At 33.4% G+C, this 18,612-nt stretch overlaps 2 protein-coding genes and 2 long non-coding RNA genes across 5 annotated transcripts; 2 read left to right on the forward strand and 2 right to left on the reverse strand.

Annotated features, from left to right (window-relative positions):
- On the forward strand, positions 1,014–16,979 carry LOC109350321. The gene is made up of 3 exons (XR_002108102.1): positions 1,014–1,254; positions 2,938–2,940; positions 16,968–16,979. It is a non-coding gene; the product is annotated as an uncharacterized LOC109350321 (long non-coding RNA).
- LOC109350318 (calmodulin) lies at positions 3,218–5,644 on the forward strand. Its single transcript, XM_019591550.1, has 2 exons — positions 3,218–3,403; positions 5,043–5,644. Exons 1-2 carry the CDS (start codon positions 3,328–3,330, stop codon positions 5,414–5,416), a joined length of 450 nt encoding a protein of 149 aa, XP_019447095.1. The 5' UTR covers positions 3,218–3,327; the 3' UTR covers positions 5,417–5,644.
- On the reverse strand, positions 5,521–10,063 carry LOC109350319. Its single transcript, XR_002108101.1, has 3 exons — positions 10,052–10,063; positions 9,474–9,478; positions 5,521–5,745 (listed from the first exon to the last, which is right to left on the reverse strand). It is a non-coding gene; the product is annotated as an uncharacterized LOC109350319 (long non-coding RNA).
- LOC109350317 (ubiquitin-conjugating enzyme E2 22-like) lies at positions 14,307–17,348 on the reverse strand. Of its 2 annotated transcripts, none has more exons than XM_019591548.1 (7): positions 17,237–17,348; positions 16,123–16,249; positions 15,864–16,008; positions 15,703–15,780; positions 15,349–15,461; positions 15,089–15,192; positions 14,307–14,736 (listed from the first exon to the last, which is right to left on the reverse strand). In XM_019591548.1, the coding sequence occupies exons 2-7, from the start codon at positions 16,123–16,125 to the stop codon at positions 14,385–14,387; spliced, it is 795 nt and encodes a 264-aa protein (XP_019447093.1). In that variant the 5' UTR covers positions 16,126–16,249; positions 17,237–17,348; the 3' UTR covers positions 14,307–14,384. The 2 variants fall into 2 exon arrangements, with proteins under 2 accessions (XP_019447093.1, XP_019447094.1); XM_019591549.1 differs by having other exon boundaries at positions 16,123–16,263.

Raw genomic sequence — 18,612 nt, forward strand, 5'->3', positions numbered from 1 at the left:
TTTTCAACATGTTGTTTGTTGGTGATGTCCAAGTCTTCAAGCTTTCATATAACTCTTTGTCTTCATCAAAACAAAGTAAGTTAGTCATTGATGCCATCCTTTGACTATTTAACATTTCATGGAGATTATAAAATCTACTTCTAAATTGGTCTAGATTTGGGTCATGGGATACCGAGACTCACGAGTGCTCTGACCCTAAATTCCTAAATCACTATATATATAATAACATAATTGTAATTGAAGCTTTGGTACATCAATAAGACAAGATTAACAAATGGGGTGTGTATAATTTATGTAAGAACTAAAATAAAGATGTAGTAGTTGTAAAGATAATATATAAGAGATAAATTTATATCCCTAAATTTTATAATGAAGGAAGTCGTATTTAATGTGATTAGTACTTATGCACTCCAAGTAAGGCTAGATGATCATCATAAGATAAAGTTTTAGGAGTACTTTGACAATGTAGTCCAAACAATACCTTTAAGAGAAAATGTTTTCCTTATAAGTGATCTGAATGGGCATGTAGAGAGGGACACCAAATGATTTAAAAAATTTCATGGTGGACATGGAATAGGAGAATCAAATTTGGAAGGTCGAACTATTCTAGACTTCTCTTTAGCTTTGGATTTTACAATAGCCAATACATGTTTTAAGAATTGGGAGGAACATTTTATCACATAAAAGTGGAGTTACACGTTCTCAAATCAACTTCTTTATCACAACGAAATCGAATAGAAAGTTTTGCTTGAAATGAAAATCATACCTCGAGAGAGCTTGACAAACCAACATAGATTTTTGATTATGGATATAACAGTTAAGAGTAGAGTGGAGAGAAAATGACAACAAAGAGCCCCAAGGATTAAATGTTGGAAATTGAAGGATATGAGTGTAGGAGCTTGAATCAAAGGATTTTGGGAGAAAGTTTTGGGAGGCACAAGGAAGTATGTGAGAGGAGATGACCAAAGGAATTAGGAATATAGAAAATGAGATATTATGCGAATATAGAGGCTTGAGACTAGAGGGTAAGGAATGATGGTGTTGGGACAAAAGTGTCCAAGAAAATTAAGGTGAAAATGGAATGTTATAATTCATGGTCATTCTGTAAAAAAGCTGAAAGTTGAGAAAAATACAAGGTAGCTAAGAAAGAGAGTAAGAAAGCGATAAGTGAAATTAAAGATAAAGAATATGATTGGTTGTACAAATCTCTAGGTACCAAGGGAGGGGAAAGAAATGTCTATAGGCTTGAAAAGGGTGGGTAAATAAATATGAGAGACTTGGACTAAATAAAATACATTAAAGACGAAGATGACAAAGTCTTGGTGAAGGACAAAGATGTGAAGAAAAGAAGGAAGAACTATTTCCACAAGATTTTCAATGACGAACATGATTATTGCTTTCTGATATACTACATAGAAAAGAGGAGTATCAAAATTATACTTTATATCATAGAATTCATGAGTTGGAAATGAAATAAGATTTGAAAATGATGAAGAATGACAAAGTGGTTCGACGAGATAATATGCCTATTGAGTCATAGAAGGTTCGAGGAGAGCAAGGCATTAGATGGCTTAAAAAGTTATTTATTGAGATCATGAGGTCTAAGAAGATGTCAGACGAGTGGAGGAGAAACATCTTAATCGCTATTTATAAGAATAAGGGTGATATACAAAATTGTGTAAATTATAGGGGGTTAAACTCACGAATCATTCTATGAAGCTTTGGGAAAGGATAATTGAGTGGATGCTTAGACAATAGATAAATATCATTAAAAGTCAATTTAGTTTTATACCGAGAGGTTCTGACATTGAGGCCATATACTTGCTACGGTGATTGATGGAAATATATTGAAGGAAGCAAAGTGACTTGCACAAGGTCTTCATTAATTTGGACAATGCTTATAATAAGGTCCCTAAAGAGGTTTTGCGGAATGCTCTATAGAAGAAATGGTTGGCATTGCCTATATTCGAGTAGTGGAAGATATGTATGATGGGGTCAAGATCAACATGAGAATAAAAGATTGGGTTTCAAAATATTTTCATATTGCCACAGGACAATATCAAGGATCAATTTTGAACCTCTATTTTTTTACATTAGTCTTGGATGTGCTCACAAAGTATATCCAAGAACTAGTGCCACATTGCATTCTCTTTGCGAATTATATTGTCTTAGTGAGAGACTCGAGATAGGAATTAAATGGGAACTATAAGACCTATAATGTTATATGAGATTGAACATTGACCGATAAAATATCAACAAGAAAATATACTTCATATAATAGAGATAAGAATGTTTCGTTAGATGAGTGGACATATTAGACAATATATGATTAGAAATGAATGCATTAGGGTGAACATTAGAGTAGCTCTTATTGTAAAAAAGATGGTAGAATCGCACCTTAGGTGGTTTGGACTTGTGTGGAGGAACCAGTAAATGCCCATGTAAGAATAGTAGATCAAATAGAAGCTAGTCCAATTCCCAGAGGGAAAGAGAGACCAAGAAAACCATAGGTCAAATGATAAAGAAAGACTTAGAAATCAATGTTTTATCAATGAATATGATTTATGATATAACATTATGACGTTGTTTAATTCATATAATCTCACCTAGTGACATAAAAACTTGTTGTTGTTGAATGTTGAAGTAGTGACTTTGCTTTATGTTTATTTAAATCAAATAAATTATGTTTAATTAACAATTTGAAGTTGTGTTCTTTGATTTGAATTATATTTTGTAATTTGTTTTCTCTTTCTAATTGTCTAAAATAACATATAGGATTATAGAAAACGAACGTGCAATTACATAAGTTGTTCACAATTTTTTAATATTTTATGATTTTCAAGATATCTGTTGGATACTCAAGTCTGATACAAGCTAAAAGGGTATTCATACAAGCTCGGAGTAAGGACAAATCCAAATATGAATAGACAGGTCTAGATAGTATACTGTCCAAACCCCTCTAGATCTATTGTCATCCTATTAGTGTTAATTAACCTATTCCTTTAAGGCCTTAACAAGAACCAACTTATATATAGAAATGTAGTTATAAATATTAAATTTTGCATATAGAACATTTTCCCATTAATACAATTCCTTTTCTAGTCAGATATAGAATAAGCGGCGCGGCTATATATCGATTTACGTACTTAATAATTATTTGAAAGAAAAATTGGAAGTTTAAAATGAGAAAAAAAAAAGAAAACAAATAAATTTTATTTATGGTAAAGAAAGAAAATGTGTGTTTATAAGAAAGGGGTTCGTCAGAAAAGCAGAGAAATAAAGAAATAATTTCAGAATTTCATTTTGAGCGATTATTCTTCTAACACAATGGCAGATCAACTCACCGATGAACAGATCTCTGAGTTCAAGGAAGCTTTCAGCTTGTTCGATAAAGATGGCGATGGTTCGTTCCTTTTCGCTATATCATCTATATATGTGTGTTTTCTTAATTTTCCTTTATGGATTTTTTAATTACCCATTTATAACATTGTTTACCATTATCGTGTTAATTTTTTCCATTTTTTAGATCTCTTATTATTGTTTTTCCTTCTGTGATTCTTCGTTTTTGGTTGACTCTTTCTGTTTCTAATATGTTAAGCTTTTATGCCTTTCTTTACAGATTTATATGTTTTAAATATGAAAATATCATGATAAAAATGGAAAATAAAAAGTATATATACTGAAAAGATTAATGGAAACATTTTACCAGTGTTTTATTACTATCGTCATTATGGTCACAGTTGCATTTATTACTAAGGTGGTCGGCTGGTCATTGCGGCTGTTGCGATGCGGATTGCACCAGTTATGGTGTGAATTATTTTGTGGTTAAGAGATATTTTTGAATTTGATGCGGCTCAAATTCGGTCCTATGTGGTTGTGTTGCGACCCGATACAACCGAAATATTGTGACTGCATCACGTGATGTGGTCTGCAATTTAAATCATTGCATTTTACTTTTTGTTTGTAATATGACAAAAGGTTGCCCAATGCACGAAGCTCCCACTCCTAATGTATAGATCCATGTTCTGCAAGTGGAGAATAATTTGAGCTCTTGCTAAGGTTTAGAATTTATATAAAATTCAAAACTTTAGGCGTATGTAAAATTTGACTTAAAACTGCAGTCAGATCCCAATACCTTGTGAAGTTTGAAGTTTTAATTGCTGAAACAATTGAAACTTTTTTACTCATTGTATTGACATCCCTGTTATACATGATTGATGATTTTTGTGTACCTTGTGACACATGTTTCACAGTTATAGTTTTTACACACTGAAATTATTACATCTTGTTACATTGGTTTTGGTTAATGATTTTTTAATATTGATTAACAAACACTGTACATGAATTGGTTCATTGACTTCTAGCAGGGTGTCAAATTTTAAAAATGTGATTATTTCATTAATCAATTGCTAATTTATACACTAAACTTCTCATGCATTGATACATTAGTCAATGATGTTTTCAGTATCAATTAATAATGTATATGAATCTGCTAATTGGGTTCTAGTAGGATTTTAATATTTTAAATAATGATCATTTGATAATTTATACATGATTGATGGTTTTTGTGAAACCTTGTGAGCACATGTTAAACAGTTGTAGTTTTTACACACTAAATTTCTCACATCTTGTTACATTGGTTAATGATGTTTTCAGTATCGGTTAATAAAGTGTATGTATCGGTTAATTGTCTTCTAGCAGAATTTCAATTTTTTAGAAACATGATTATGCCATTAATGAATTGATCAACATTATTAATCTGGGCAGTTGGGTCACGGGAATGCTTGTGCCATGGTTTTCTTAACTTTGTCATTATCATTACGTACTGTTTTTATGTTTGGTTTGGCCTCCTTAAACAATTGTCATTATGTTAGATATATTTGGTTTGGTGTATCTGCTCAAATTAAATTTCTGGTTTTGGCTCATCTGATAATACGAGACTTGCAAGAATCATTTTCTATGCTTAATCGGTCACTCTTGTTCTGCACCAAAAAAAAAATTTGGGACCTATTGTTGATTGTACATGGTGTCTGATCTTGCAGGTTGCATCACAACCAAGGAGCTTGGAACTGTTATGCGGTCATTAGGGCAGAACCCAACTGAGGCAGAGCTCCAAGACATGATCAATGAAGTAGATGCTGATGGTAATGGTACCATAGACTTCCCTGAGTTTCTAAACCTGATGGCTAGGAAGATGAAGGACACTGACTCTGAGGAGGAGCTGAAAGAGGCATTCCGGGTTTTCGACAAGGATCAGAACGGGTTCATTTCTGCTGCTGAACTTCGCCATGTGATGACCAACCTTGGGGAGAAGCTCACTGATGAAGAAGTTGATGAGATGATTCGAGAGGCCGATGTTGATGGTGATGGCCAGATAAATTATGAGGAGTTTGTTAAGGTGATGATGGCCAAGTGATTTAGAAGCAAAGACTTCAAAAGTTAAGGCTAAGTTGACCTGTATGATGGTACACCTAGTCCTACCCTAATGTTCTTTTCTTGTTTTTATACTTATAATTTATGGTTTTTAATCCAACCTTAACTACATTTAGTAGTTACTGCTGCTAATGGTTGTGATGGAATGGGGTCTTACTAGTTTAACTTTTAAATTGTCCCATGTTTTTAATGTTCATTTCAGTTTGCTTTCTACCAATCCTCATTTTTGGGTCTCATTTTTCTTCGAGAAGTGTATCTGATCCTGTAATACTTACGAATATGATCTGTCTATGTTTTTGAATTGCACGAATGCTTTTGACTCATTGAGTTGCACAAATTATGGAATAGGTTATGTTTTCCCTCATCGTAGAATGGTAAGGAATGTTTTCTTTAGTTCCATTATTTTAGTAGAAACAAAAATGTTTCGTGATAACTTCAGTTCTATTCTATTTTTAAGAAACTATACAAAAATACTAAATTAAACTTATATGTTATGTTTTGTCTGGTTCTAACATGTTCCCTGAACACTAGGATTTTTTTCTGTACATATCTTGTCCTTGAGAAATCAACCTTTATCATCCATTGAAAAACTCATTTTAGTCCTTCATATTTTTCGACTTTACTAGTTTGGTTCCTCAAAAATTAAAAAATTCAAAATGGTTTCCAAAAATTTTAAATATGGGTCAAATTAGTCATTTGAATCTATTATTTGTACTCCAATCTTAGCCGCATAATACTTCAAACAGTATGTCTTTGTGGATGGATGGTATTCCCTACCTCAACATTTTTAGAAGTCTCCAAAAGAGAACATCTATGTGTTATCTTCAAGAAGATTGAAACCAGTGTTGTTAAAACCATACTGGTTATCAAACCAGTGATTCAATCAGTAGTTCAGTAATTAAACCGTATGTTGGTTAAACCGGACATACCTGCTTATATGTATAAATTTCTAACAAAAAAAATTTCAAATAGGTAGATGTTCAAATTTATAATCCATATTTATAATCTACTCAAAATTCACATAAACAAACAATTTAAGTTTTTAACAAATTTAAAGTCTAAATTACAAAACATATATCAATCCAAAAGTATCACTTAACAACCGCAAAATATAAATAAATAACACAAGTTCACAATTCACTTTACAAAACAAATAAATTTGGAGTTTTAACATTTAACACCAAAAAGTCAAAGTTGTCTTATACCGGGATTATATTTTTGCACTAAATCCTATCTTTAGACAATACTCCAAGATTACACATGTCACTGAGATTACACATTGGAAGCATCTGCTTTGAAGGGTTGAAAAGATGGGTCACCTTGTAATGGGTTTTTAAGTTTTCTTTAAAAAAATATATATATATGTGTATAAACCAGCCGGTTTAGTCAAATACCCACCAGTTGACCGGTTTTAACACTTGGCCAATTCAACATTTGTATCGTATTGGTTAAGGGTCTGGTTCGCCGGTTTTCCAGTCGAACTAGCCGGTACGGTACAACTTTTACATCATTGATTAAAACGGTGTGCAATTTGGGAGTCGATTTTTGGACCTTATGGTTTTCCAAAAATCCCAAACACTGGAACCTTTGCTCCCTCTTCTTTTTTCTCAAACTCTCCCTATTCTCCATCATTCCTTCTTCTTCCTCTTCCCCCACACTCTCCACCTCCTCGACTTCACCATCTCCTCCCTTAAAGCGAATTCGGAATGAATACATCTTATTTCTTATTGATCATAGAAGTCAACATTGCTATTTATACAAGAGGCATTTGTTAGACTTGCAGCACAAACTACCAAGAATCCTGTCAATAATACATAAAAGGAAAAGTACAGTTACTAAAACTTTCAACACTTGAAACAGAACCCATCTAATAGAGGATTTCTTCTTCTGCTATTGTGCCAAGACTTCAGAACATAATTCGCCAACGTTATTTTGTCTCCTAGAGATAAGTGTTTACCTTTCCAATTAGCAAGCTTCTTATGCATAGAAACAATTACATAATTACAAAAAACACAACACTCCTGCCTTACAATTCATAGACAAAAGACCAACTCAAAACACCTCAACATTGCTTTCAAACAAATAACATTGTGCCAAGAAGCCTTACCCCAATAATTGTATTGTCACCATATTTAGTAATGGCAAAAAGACCGTCCATCCCATTTAGTAAGTCCGTAAAATGGCTACAAACCAAAGTGTAAGTGTGTATGTTTAGTATTTTTAGATAAATTCAAATGTTTTGCCCATTTTAAAATAGGTTAACCGATGACCTGAAGTATTGATAAACAATAATAAATAAAAAATTCATAAAACTAAATAATAACTAATTAGACAAAAAAGTTGAGAAAACAAAAGAAAATATTAATATATTATATGAAATTGAATAAATTACATGACATCACAAAAAAATTTGAGGCGTTGATCATACTATATCAAAATTTATTTTGAACTTAAGCTCTTTTTTTACATGTAAGCTTGCATTATCTAATAGAGATTCCTGCGAGTTTGGTGGGTAAATGGGATGGACAAAATAGACAAATGAACTAAAATTATATGTCATGCCCACAATTTTTTTCGGGGGACATGAGAGTGGGTTCGAGAGCATTGTAGTTTTGTCATCACTAACCACATTACAGGAGTGGAATATCAACCCCGAAGGATCTTATCATATAACTCGAAAAAAGTGAATGATATAGCTTGGTGCGTCAAACCATTCAACCCCTCGACAACTAAAGAAAAGAATAAGGCTAGATGGTCACCCTACTTAAGGCCCTGACCTATTTGAACCTTGCTTGCTAGGCTCTTATTAACCAAGCCACACCCTTCTCATCATATAAGAAAGGAAAGACTAGCTTACAGAATCGCAACCTTTCTCGAAATCAACCTTCAAAAGAATGCATTGTTTCCTTGATTTTTTGGCATGACCAATCACCTCATTCAACACAAGTATCCCATTAAGAATCTGTCTACTTGGTATGAAAGCAAACTGATTAACTAAAATGGAAGAGGTATGACCCTCTTAATCTAGTGTTTAGAAGCTTTGCAACAATCTTATATTCAAGGAGAAAGATAGGACGATAATCCTCCAATTTGTTGGGACTCAAAATTTTGGAATTAGAGCTACAAAGCAAGAGAGAACAACCATAGAAAGTCTATCATGAGCATAACTCGAATTATATCCCACACATTTGATTTCAGGACATCCTAAAAATATAGAAGGAAGAGAAAGTTAAATCCATCGGACTCATAACTTATCATATCAGTACATTTCACCACTACTTCCTAATCCTTCATAGATAAAGGCCAATCAAATGGTTATTATCCAAGTAGGAAAAATCCACATTATGGTGACATGGCATTGGGTCCATTTCATGACATGGAAAATGTGTTCATTCCATTTACTTCTTCCATCCCACTTTAGTTGTCACTTTAGCATAATACACATAAATTAAGAGGCAATCATTGAATGTGTTAATTACCAATGTAAAATAATTATTTTGACTAAAGTATTCCTTACAACTTATACTCATCATTATCACACTTTCTTTAATGTAGTAAGGATAAATAAGGAGAAAAAGGTAGTTAATACAAACAATATGAAAAACTTAAAAATGTTAAGGTGACAATTAAAATAGCATGAAGAGAGTAGTCCTTGAATTCTCTTTTTACTAAACCTATCAACTTTTTCCCATCTTAGTCCCATTTCACTCCCTCACCCTTCACCCATCAACCACACGTTCGCTAGCTGCTCACACCCAAACCCCGCATCTTCACTCTGATGAACGCAACCAATATTTAGTAAGATGGTTCTAAGTTTTCACTCCCTCATTCATGTTGGAATTTGGTTTGTTAAAAGTTATTAGTGAGAACTTTGAGTGTGAAATCTAAAAAACTCTCAAGTCACACATAGAAGAGTTTTGAAAAAACAAATCCTAAGTCCCATATTGGAGAGATGAAGAACTTGGAAAAAATCTCATGTTATAAATAGAGACATTCTCCCCTCATTATAACTCGCCCTAAGTTGATGCACTTTTTTCAACTTTTTCTTTCTCCCTCATATTTTCTGCCAGCATTTCCGGCGAACTTCTTCCTCTTTCTTTCTGTGGTACTAAGAATTGGCACAAACAACCAAATTGTGGGAATTTCGAGAATAAACACCGGTAGTCAGTATTGAGGGAAAAGAATCGACACGGGTAACCATATTATGGGCATTTCGGGAACTGACACTAGTAATTAGTATCGAGGAAAAAGAATTGGAATAGGTAGCCATTTCGAGAACTGACATTGGTAGTCAGATAGTGGAAAAAGAATTAGCACGAGTAGTCATATTGAGGTATGTGTATTCGAGATTGGTTCTTATAGTGCAATAATAATTCGATAACAGAGATCTAAGCTGTTTTGTCCTAGGGATGACGTGGTTGATAGTCTGTTTGCACATTTTGAGCAGTGCCACGAAACGTCTTAAAGAGAGCAACCTGGTCGTGACTCAGTTGGTAAGTATTATTTCGTGTCATTTACAATTGTTGGAAGCTATGGTAACAACAATTTTAAGACGTTTCTACTACAATGACATTCATAGATAATATTACTAGACCGAACAACTATGACTTGAACAAACCATTTCGGTTTGACGGCATAAATTTCAAACGTTGACAATATAAGATGAAAATTTTCCTCACTATGAGAAATGTTGCCTACGTTTTGAAAGCCGATATCCTAGTGGTGTCGGATGAGGCTGAAAAAGAGGAAATGGATAAACTAGCTATTAATATAATTCTCTAGAATGAAAATGATTACCATATAAGAATTTCATTCTGAATGAGTTGTCACATGATCTATATGATTAATATAGTTCGTACAAGTCTGCGAAATTCATTTAGTATGCACTTGAAAAAAAATATGATACTGAGAAAGCTGAGACTAAAAAATATGTTGTTAGTCGTTACCTCAAGTATCATATGATTGATGATAAGTCAATAGAGTCTCAGTCCATTGAGATACATAAAATTGCTCGTGAAATCATTTCTGATGGTATGCCCCTAAAGAGTTAAAGTCACAGAGCCTATGAATGTGTATTCGTTAGGTATGCTGTAAACAGCAAGGTGTACAAGTTTTATGACCTTAACACAAAAGTGATTATTGAGTCTAAGTGATATTGATTTCAATGAAAAAGAAATTCCCTTTTAAATTGAGGAATAACGGGGACACATGAACTAGTCACATACATGTGATTAGAGATAATGATAAAAATGCAAGGTTTGAAATAGAACCTAGAATTAGTAAGAGAACAACAACTACTAGAGAGTATAGACATGAGTATATTGTCTATATATTGGAGGAGAATCCATCAACTTTCCAAGAAGTTTTGACTTCTTTGTATGTTGATTTGTGGCAATAAGTCATAAATGATGAGATGAATTATCTATAGTCTAACAAGAAACGGACTATTTTAGCTCAATCAACTATGGAAGTTGAGATGATAGCACTAACAACAGCTAGTGAAGAAGCAAGCTGGCTAAGAAACTTGCTTGTAGAGATTCCCCTCTGGGAAAAAATTATATCAGTTATGTTGATCCATTATGATAGTACCACGACTATTGCAGAAATTTAGAACTGATTTTATAACGGTAAGAAACGACAAATTCGTCGTAAACACATCATCATTAGAGAATTACTCTCTACAGGAGTTGTTAGAGTGAATCATGTACACAACGAGAATAACTTAGCAGATCCATTGACGAAAGGACTAGCTAGAGAGAAAGTCCATAATACTACTAAGAGTATGAGACTATTACCCTTAGAACTAGGATCACTCATGATGGTAACTCGATCTAACTGACTAGAGATCCCAAGAAATAAGTTCAATGGGTAATAACAAGTTGTGAAGTGATATGAGAATGAACATGCTATAAAATTATGAGAAACATGATTCTTGCAGCATATGTAAGGATGAATTAAACTCTTAATGAGATCTATGCTCCAATTAGAGTGGAGTACCTAGGCTACATGAGTAATCTTGATAGACTCATTTATGTGAATGTGGATGTGGGACCGCTTCCTATGAAATTTTGGGGCATAAATTTCTAAAGCATTCATTATATTAGGATAGACATGCATGACCTTTAATACACGGGCTTTACAGAATATACCTTTGAAAAGGTTGTTTGTAGTTTGATGTCTGTAATAGAGTTCAAGACTATGAGTCACTCTAGCAAAATTTGGATTTTTCTCACTATGCAAAGGTTCAAGTCGCATGACACCTTTGTTTGTGCACAATCTTATTGAGTAAAGGATTGTTGAAAGTCATTAGTGAGAACTTTTGGGTGTGAAATCTAAAAAACTCTCAAGCCCCACATGGAAGAGTTTTGAAAAAATAACTCTCAAGTCCCACATTGGAGAGATGGAGAACTTGGAAAAAATCTCATGTTATAAATAGAGGTATTCTCCCCTATTATAACTCGCCCTAAGTGGAATGCGCTTTTACTCAACTTTTTCTTTCTCCCTCATATTTTCCGCCAATGCATTTACGACAAACTTCCCCCCTTTCTTTTCGTGGTACTAAAAATTGTTACAAACAACTAAATTGCGAGAATTTCGAGAACTAACACTAGTAGTCAATATTGAGGGAAAAGAATCAGCACATGTATCCATATTATGGAGATTTCAAGAACTGACACTAGTAGTCAGTATTGAGGGAATTGAATTGGCACATATAGTCATATCGTGGACATTTCGAGAATTGACACTAGTAGCCAGATATTGGAAAAGAATTGACATGAGTAGGCATATTGTGGGTATTTCGAGAATTGACACTGGTAGCCATATTGAGGTGGGTGTATTCGAGATTAAATCTTACAATGCAGTAAGAATTCAATAACAGAGATCTAGACTGTTTTATCCTGGGGATGGCTGTTAAGTGTCATGTTGTGAAGAAAATATATATAATTTTGGGCACTTATTGTTTAGTTATGATGAAATCCTTGTACAACACTAAAGAATCTAGTGTAATTATTTCTTACTTAGGAAGCTTATATATGTTGTGTCATTTGCAAGGTAATGAGGTGGAAAAAGTTGAATATTGAAGAGCATTTGTGAAAAAGTTAACATTGGTCTCTCTTCCAAGCTAGAGGACCTCACTCAAGCTAGAAAAGAGACCAAATTTTCTGTCACATTCTCGCCCAAGTGAGATTACCTCGCTCAAGTGAGAAAGACAAGTTCAAAACTCCAAGTCTCTCGCCCAAGCGAGAGAGTTGTGGCTTAAGCTAGAAGAATTTCTTAATGCTAAAATTTGCTCTCTCGCTCGAGCGAGATTCTCTAGCTTGAGTGAGAGGAAAAAATTATGAATCACATATAGGCGGTTGCACAAACGTGAAAGGGGGCCCCAATCAATTTTCAGAATATTTTTCATAGATTTTAGAGAGAAAAACAAGGGAGAGAAAGAGAGAAGTCGTGGGAACGACTTTAGATCTGGATTTTCTTGTATCTTACATCATTCTAGTGTTGTAATGCCTAAGATTAGTGGCTAATTCTCTCAGTGTTGGGATTGAAATGTAATCTTCTAACTCTTGTATTTTTGGATTCAATTCGAAAATATATTTTGTTGTTTGATTTTGAAAAGTTTATTATGTGTTTAATGCTTGATTCTTCTTAATTTCTAGTTTCTTGATCTTGGATCTAAGTTTAATTGGGAAGTTAAACTTGGAATCGAATCTGGATAATCTTTCTTGATTCATCATTGATATAGGAATGAACAATAATGTAAAAATTGTTTTTACATTGGATTTAATGTTAGATAATTGATTAAATATCCAAGGAATTGGTGTTTGATGAATTATCTAAGGATTTTGTAATCAAGGAATTGATACAGGTGATTCGAAGAAAATGTTGCATCAAGATCAATAACTTCACAAGTTTTATAAATTTGAATCTAAAGATTTTTATTTTTGTTTTAGAAAACCATTTTTAATTAATTGTTTTTGATAATCTAAACCAATGAACAACCTTAGTCTCGACTTTGTACATATCTACTCAATTTACTGTTTTAGAAAATAATATAGATCTGAATTGCTCTCTGAGGATGATATCCCGGTATTTACCGGTTTTGTTACTTGAACGATACGGTTCATTTGTCGTACAAAAATATCAACAATGGCGTGGTTGATAGTCTGCTTGCACATTTTGAGCAGTGCCACGAAACGTCTTAAAGAAAGCGATTTGATCATGACTCAACCAGTAACTATTATTTCGTGCCATTTACAATTATTGCAAGTCACGGTAACAACAACTCATCAATAGCACGTTCTTCACCATGACAACAAAGTTCTCACAACAAGTATAACGTTTAAGGTTCACACAACTCTTATGGTGGTAAAGTGAGTGGTCAATGAAAGAGAAATCCTCAAAAACATTCCTTCGGGATCTTCATTTGTGCTCGACAATGAACCACCACCTCAAACCACACCTACAACTTCTACAGAAATGTGGAGTAGCAGGAGAGAGTGCTGGGTGGATGAGGTGGTGCGACAATGACAACCGTGGGGGTATGTGGTGGAGAGCTTTGGGGGTGCCATGAGAAAATGTGGTCCCTCTGGTGGTAAGATGATGGGTGGATATGGGATAAGAAAACCAAAATGCAAAAAGAAAGGTTTAAGAACCTATAGCAATGAGAGGCATCATGCTACTCAATCCATGAAGGGTATGAAAGACGTTCCTCTGATTCTTCAAACCCATACATTGGTCCACCCCATAGGGCAATATTTTTCAAATAAATATTACCAAAGTTGCTGCTAAAAATAACACAATGTCAAAGACATAACAGTTCAATTTCATCATTTGCTCCCAGCAAAAGTTGCTCATTACAGAAAATGTCAAATCAAACCCCTCCTTTTTTCCTCTCTATAAAGTAGCAAAACTAAGCCACAAATGAAAAGTTCAATTATTGAACAACTTCATTACAATCTTTTCAAACTTCTCTTTCTAGCATCTATCTTCTTCTTGTCTGGCTGAATTTTTGCTTGTCCACCTTCCTTCTTCTGTGATGCAGCAGCAGAACTTACTATAGTAGCGGAAACGTTGACAATTGTCTCGGTTGGAAGTGTTTGTTCCTGATCATTTCCTCTTGTTGCTGTGGTAGCGGGGGCTAACGAGGACGGCAATGGCAATGCAGTACCGGGTGGCGCAGCTTTTATTTCATTACTAAGCACTGAGGTGTTTGTAGGACCAACATTCAGAGCAGTTGTTGATTCAGATATAGCTCGGCTCTTAAATTTGGGCTTTGGTTTTGCATGGATTCCAGTGTAAAGCCTGCATGGAAAAACTGAATCTCCTCAAAAATATTAATGGGAATTATGAATCAAATATGCAAAAAATGGCACAGAAACCAGCTCCTGCAACCTGAAGGTTTATTGAACTTGAAAAAAATAAATCCAGAATTCATAATCAAGATTGGTGTACTCAAAAAGGTCACTAACGTGATGTAGTCAGGATCAGAAAGATAGGTGTCTGGGACGAACTTAGGCAGATGAAGAAAGAAAATCGGATGATTCTTTTAAAAAAATTAAAAACATACTCGAGCATAGTGTTGCTAAAATTCATTTGTCACATGGCTCCCGAAAAAAATGGAATGTTACAGAATAGCATCACAGACTTAACTCACCTGGCATGTCTAGCATACTCGTCATAGTCTTCAAGCAGCAATTTCCCTGCCTGCTCATTTAGAGCCGATTCTGGAAATGGCTCAATCAATAGACACCTAACAACCTGTCCATATAGGAACCAACAATATGAAGAGCAATCATGCAAAACTAAATTCAATAATTCAAGAATATCCAAACAGCTCTTCTTAGTCTCTTACAAGCAGATAAGTCAAAAGAATTAATACAATTAAGATATAGCTTAAACAACAGAAAAACTTACAATAAGAACATGCCGTAACCCAAGGCTAGGATTCCAATCCTTTTTAAGTGTGTTGACACAAATCTCTCCATTGGTTGCAATATTTGGATGGAAAATCTTTGTTAAGAAAAAACCTGCAACATTAAATTCAATGGCTTCACAAGTTTAACAGTTCACAAAACGCAACAAAAAAGTAATACAGAACTACAGGGAAAATATATCTTTGCTCTTTTGGTTAACCAAAAAAAGGGTCCATCTAATAAAAAAGTTAACAAGACATTGGGTTAAAATTCTAAAGGAAATAACTAACGATATTCTGTATTGACAATGTAAATAGCATATAGTAAAATGGTCCATATAACTGTCTAAGCAAACCTTTAGGTGGAGAATGTGGAAAATCACGAGACAGTAACAACTTCATGTGGAAAATTCCATTCTCGTAAGGAGTCCCAGCTGGAAGCGTATACTAATCTGGTTAGCTAGAGCTCTTTATTACTCAACGGTACATTAGAAAGTAGAAACATAAAGTTACTTGCCTGGACCATCGATGTCAGCAAATATTGTAGAAAAATCATCATCATTTACTGCAACCTTGATGCCCTCTGGAGGGGACTGATCAAGATTTTTCAACTCCTTGGCAAGTTGCTTTATTACATTTGGTGGTAGATTCTCATTAGTTGCCTAAAGTGAAAGCACCATATTAAACGTACGAATATTCAGCATCCGCAACAGAATCAAACATTAATGCCAAATTTATTATTATAACACCATTCATATAGGCCAAGAAATGCTTACCATCGGCAAAAAAAAGCACCTGTCTCTCTGTTTTGTTCTGTCAGAGTAAGAATGAACCCTCTCAAGCGGAATTCTCAAATTCAATGCTCAGAGAAAAGGGTGCAGTGTCAATCCCAAGCAAAAGTTCCTACAAAGGTATTTCTGAAAACGAGTAAGTAAAAAAATAAAACTGGGTATCTATGAATAGTATCTATAAATTTTGTAACTTCTAGGCTCAAATCACTTCTTCAAATTATTATTTCACAAACATGGGATTCAAACAAGAAAGTATACTTCAATTTGCAGTAGAAAGAAAGTATTGAATGTAAATCACCATTTACTTTAGCTTTAGGGTAATCACGAATCTCAAATATACTAAAGCAAAAGCAGTGAGCAAAGATCAAATGCCGATTTACTTTATCAGCCACTCTCCATGAAAAAAAGCAACTAAAATTGAATAATCAATTGTGAGTTGTTGTGACTCAAACTCATTTTGCACCACTCAAAAACATTTCTTAACACATTTCTGTAACTTAAAACCCCTTCATTTCAGTGGAAAAGCAATACATACATGATAAAGTAACACAAACCAAAGTACAAATGACATTGGCTAATCCAGTTAGCAGAGACTTCTACACATCACAAAACTAAAAGTTAGTAAAATTGAATACCCTATGTCCTTCAGAAGCATAGCACAAACACAACAAGCACCACCCATGAAATAATAATTTACCAATTAATCAAGTAAAACCACAGAAAAATAAAAGCAACTCACATAAAGCTTAAAAACTTGAATTTGCCTCATATCACAAACTTTAATATACATGAAATAAAAAATAATCACTTCCCACAAAAAAAGTAGAAAGGGGCAAGGAAGAACAACAGAACGTTAATGAAAACCCCAGAATCTTAATATTCCTAATCCATCATCAAAAAGATCCAAAAAAAAAAACAAACTTAACCTATTGGAGAAGCATAATCCACATGCACCATTAGGCCAAAAAAATCTGGGGTATCATCAAAGCATCAAATTTAAAGAAAGGAACCAATTTGGTGACAATGTTGGACAGAAAATGCAAAACCCAGAAAATTAAAATCAAATAGAAATACAAAATCAAGATGGGAATTGATTCACCTTCACAAGAGAGGCTTAAAGTGGGAGTGAGAAAAAAAGAGAGAGATCCCTCCTTGGAATGAATGATTGATTGATTGGCACTTCGTATTTATTTTTGTGAGGTAAGAACCAAAATGGAGATAACATTAACTACTTAATAAAATATTGGAAAGTGTGTGATAAATTTGGTAAGTTTATTCATTAATTTCTTTTAACGAGAGGATTCATAAATTACGAACTTGAAAATTGAAATGACGTGTTGCTGGGACACATTTTCTGGTTTTATAGCCGTTGGAACCTTAATGTCTTCCTCAAATGAAAGGTGTCACACGCGATCAAGATGCGCGTGAACCACAGGGTTGTTACTCGTACGATAGATTAATATAATTTTTTGTTGAAGGGTTAAGGTTATAATAAAACTTTGGGATAACTTGGTAGTAGTAAATACTTGAAAATACAGTAAATAAAACTTTGGCCTTTTTGGTCAAACCATATTTTAGTCCTTTAAAAAATATAATATATAATAACCAAAATATATAATATATATGCTTTTCATAATGAGAAAAAAATGTATGTATTAAGAGTGTATGTATTTTATGAAGTGTCGTTATATCAATAATAATTTATATTTAATTATTATTAACTCTTCAAAAAATTAATTCAAATGGATGATGGATAATATAATCACTGTATATAAATTTTTACGCTGACAATACATATATATTATATTCTTTGATAATTTAGTCTAAAATAAGGATAATAAGGAATACTCATACCCACAAATAATATCCGTAATGGATTGGACTCAGGTCCATGATTTTAGATTCGCGAATAATTGGGATCGAATATTTTAAAAGTCATTATTGAATAGAGTGAATATAAGAAGTAACAAATATCTAAAATTCGGTCCAAATATCAATAAATGGGATGTTTCATTACTATATTACCCGAACTTATTAAAACTCATTATTATCCCTAATCACGAAACAATAAATTTATCGTTTTAGTCCCTAAATTTAAAATATAATTTTAAAGAAATCAAAATTTTCTATGATATTCTTCTCATCATATATGGTTTTTAGTTTTAATTTAGTCATCTAAAAAAATACTAATTTAATCTTTTTATATTTTGTCCTTGCAATGTAAAATCTAGTATTATTGATATTGGTTATTTGTACCCAAAAAAATATCATATTGGTTATCATACTGATAAGACTACTGGTATGATGTTATAATTGCTAAACTAGTGTCGCGCCTCGAAACATGGAGGGTATTAATACCATATCCGTCCGCAATAAAACGATACCCTAACTAATTGCATAATTAAATACCATTGATTTATTTAAAATTGAATTGCTTGAACAAAATTTTTATTATTTTATTTTTGTGTCTCACAA

The sequence above is a fragment of the Lupinus angustifolius genome, chromosome LG06 (genome assembly GCF_001865875.1).
Source record: "Lupinus angustifolius cultivar Tanjil chromosome LG06, LupAngTanjil_v1.0, whole genome shotgun sequence".
NCBI lineage: Eukaryota > Viridiplantae > Streptophyta > Magnoliopsida > Fabales > Fabaceae > Lupinus > Lupinus angustifolius.

Excerpts from the sequence above, each read along its gene's own strand:
- LOC109350318 (XM_019591550.1), top strand. The coding sequence starts at position 3,328 with ATGGCAGATCAACTCACCGATGAACAGATCTCTGAGTTCAAGGAAGCT. Across the intron at positions 3,404-5,042 it reads GTTCGATAAAGATGGCGATG|GTTGCATCACAACCAAGGAG; the intron begins GTTCGTTCCTTT and ends CTGATCTTGCAG.
- LOC109350317 (XM_019591548.1), bottom strand. Across the intron at positions 15,462-15,702 it reads TCCACATTCTCCACCTAAAG|GTTTTTTCTTAACAAAGATT; the intron begins GTTTGCTTAGAC and ends TTAATGTTGCAG. Across the intron at positions 15,193-15,348 it reads GGTTACGGCATGTTCTTATT|GTTGTTAGGTGTCTATTGAT; the intron begins GTAAGTTTTTCT and ends CTATATGGACAG.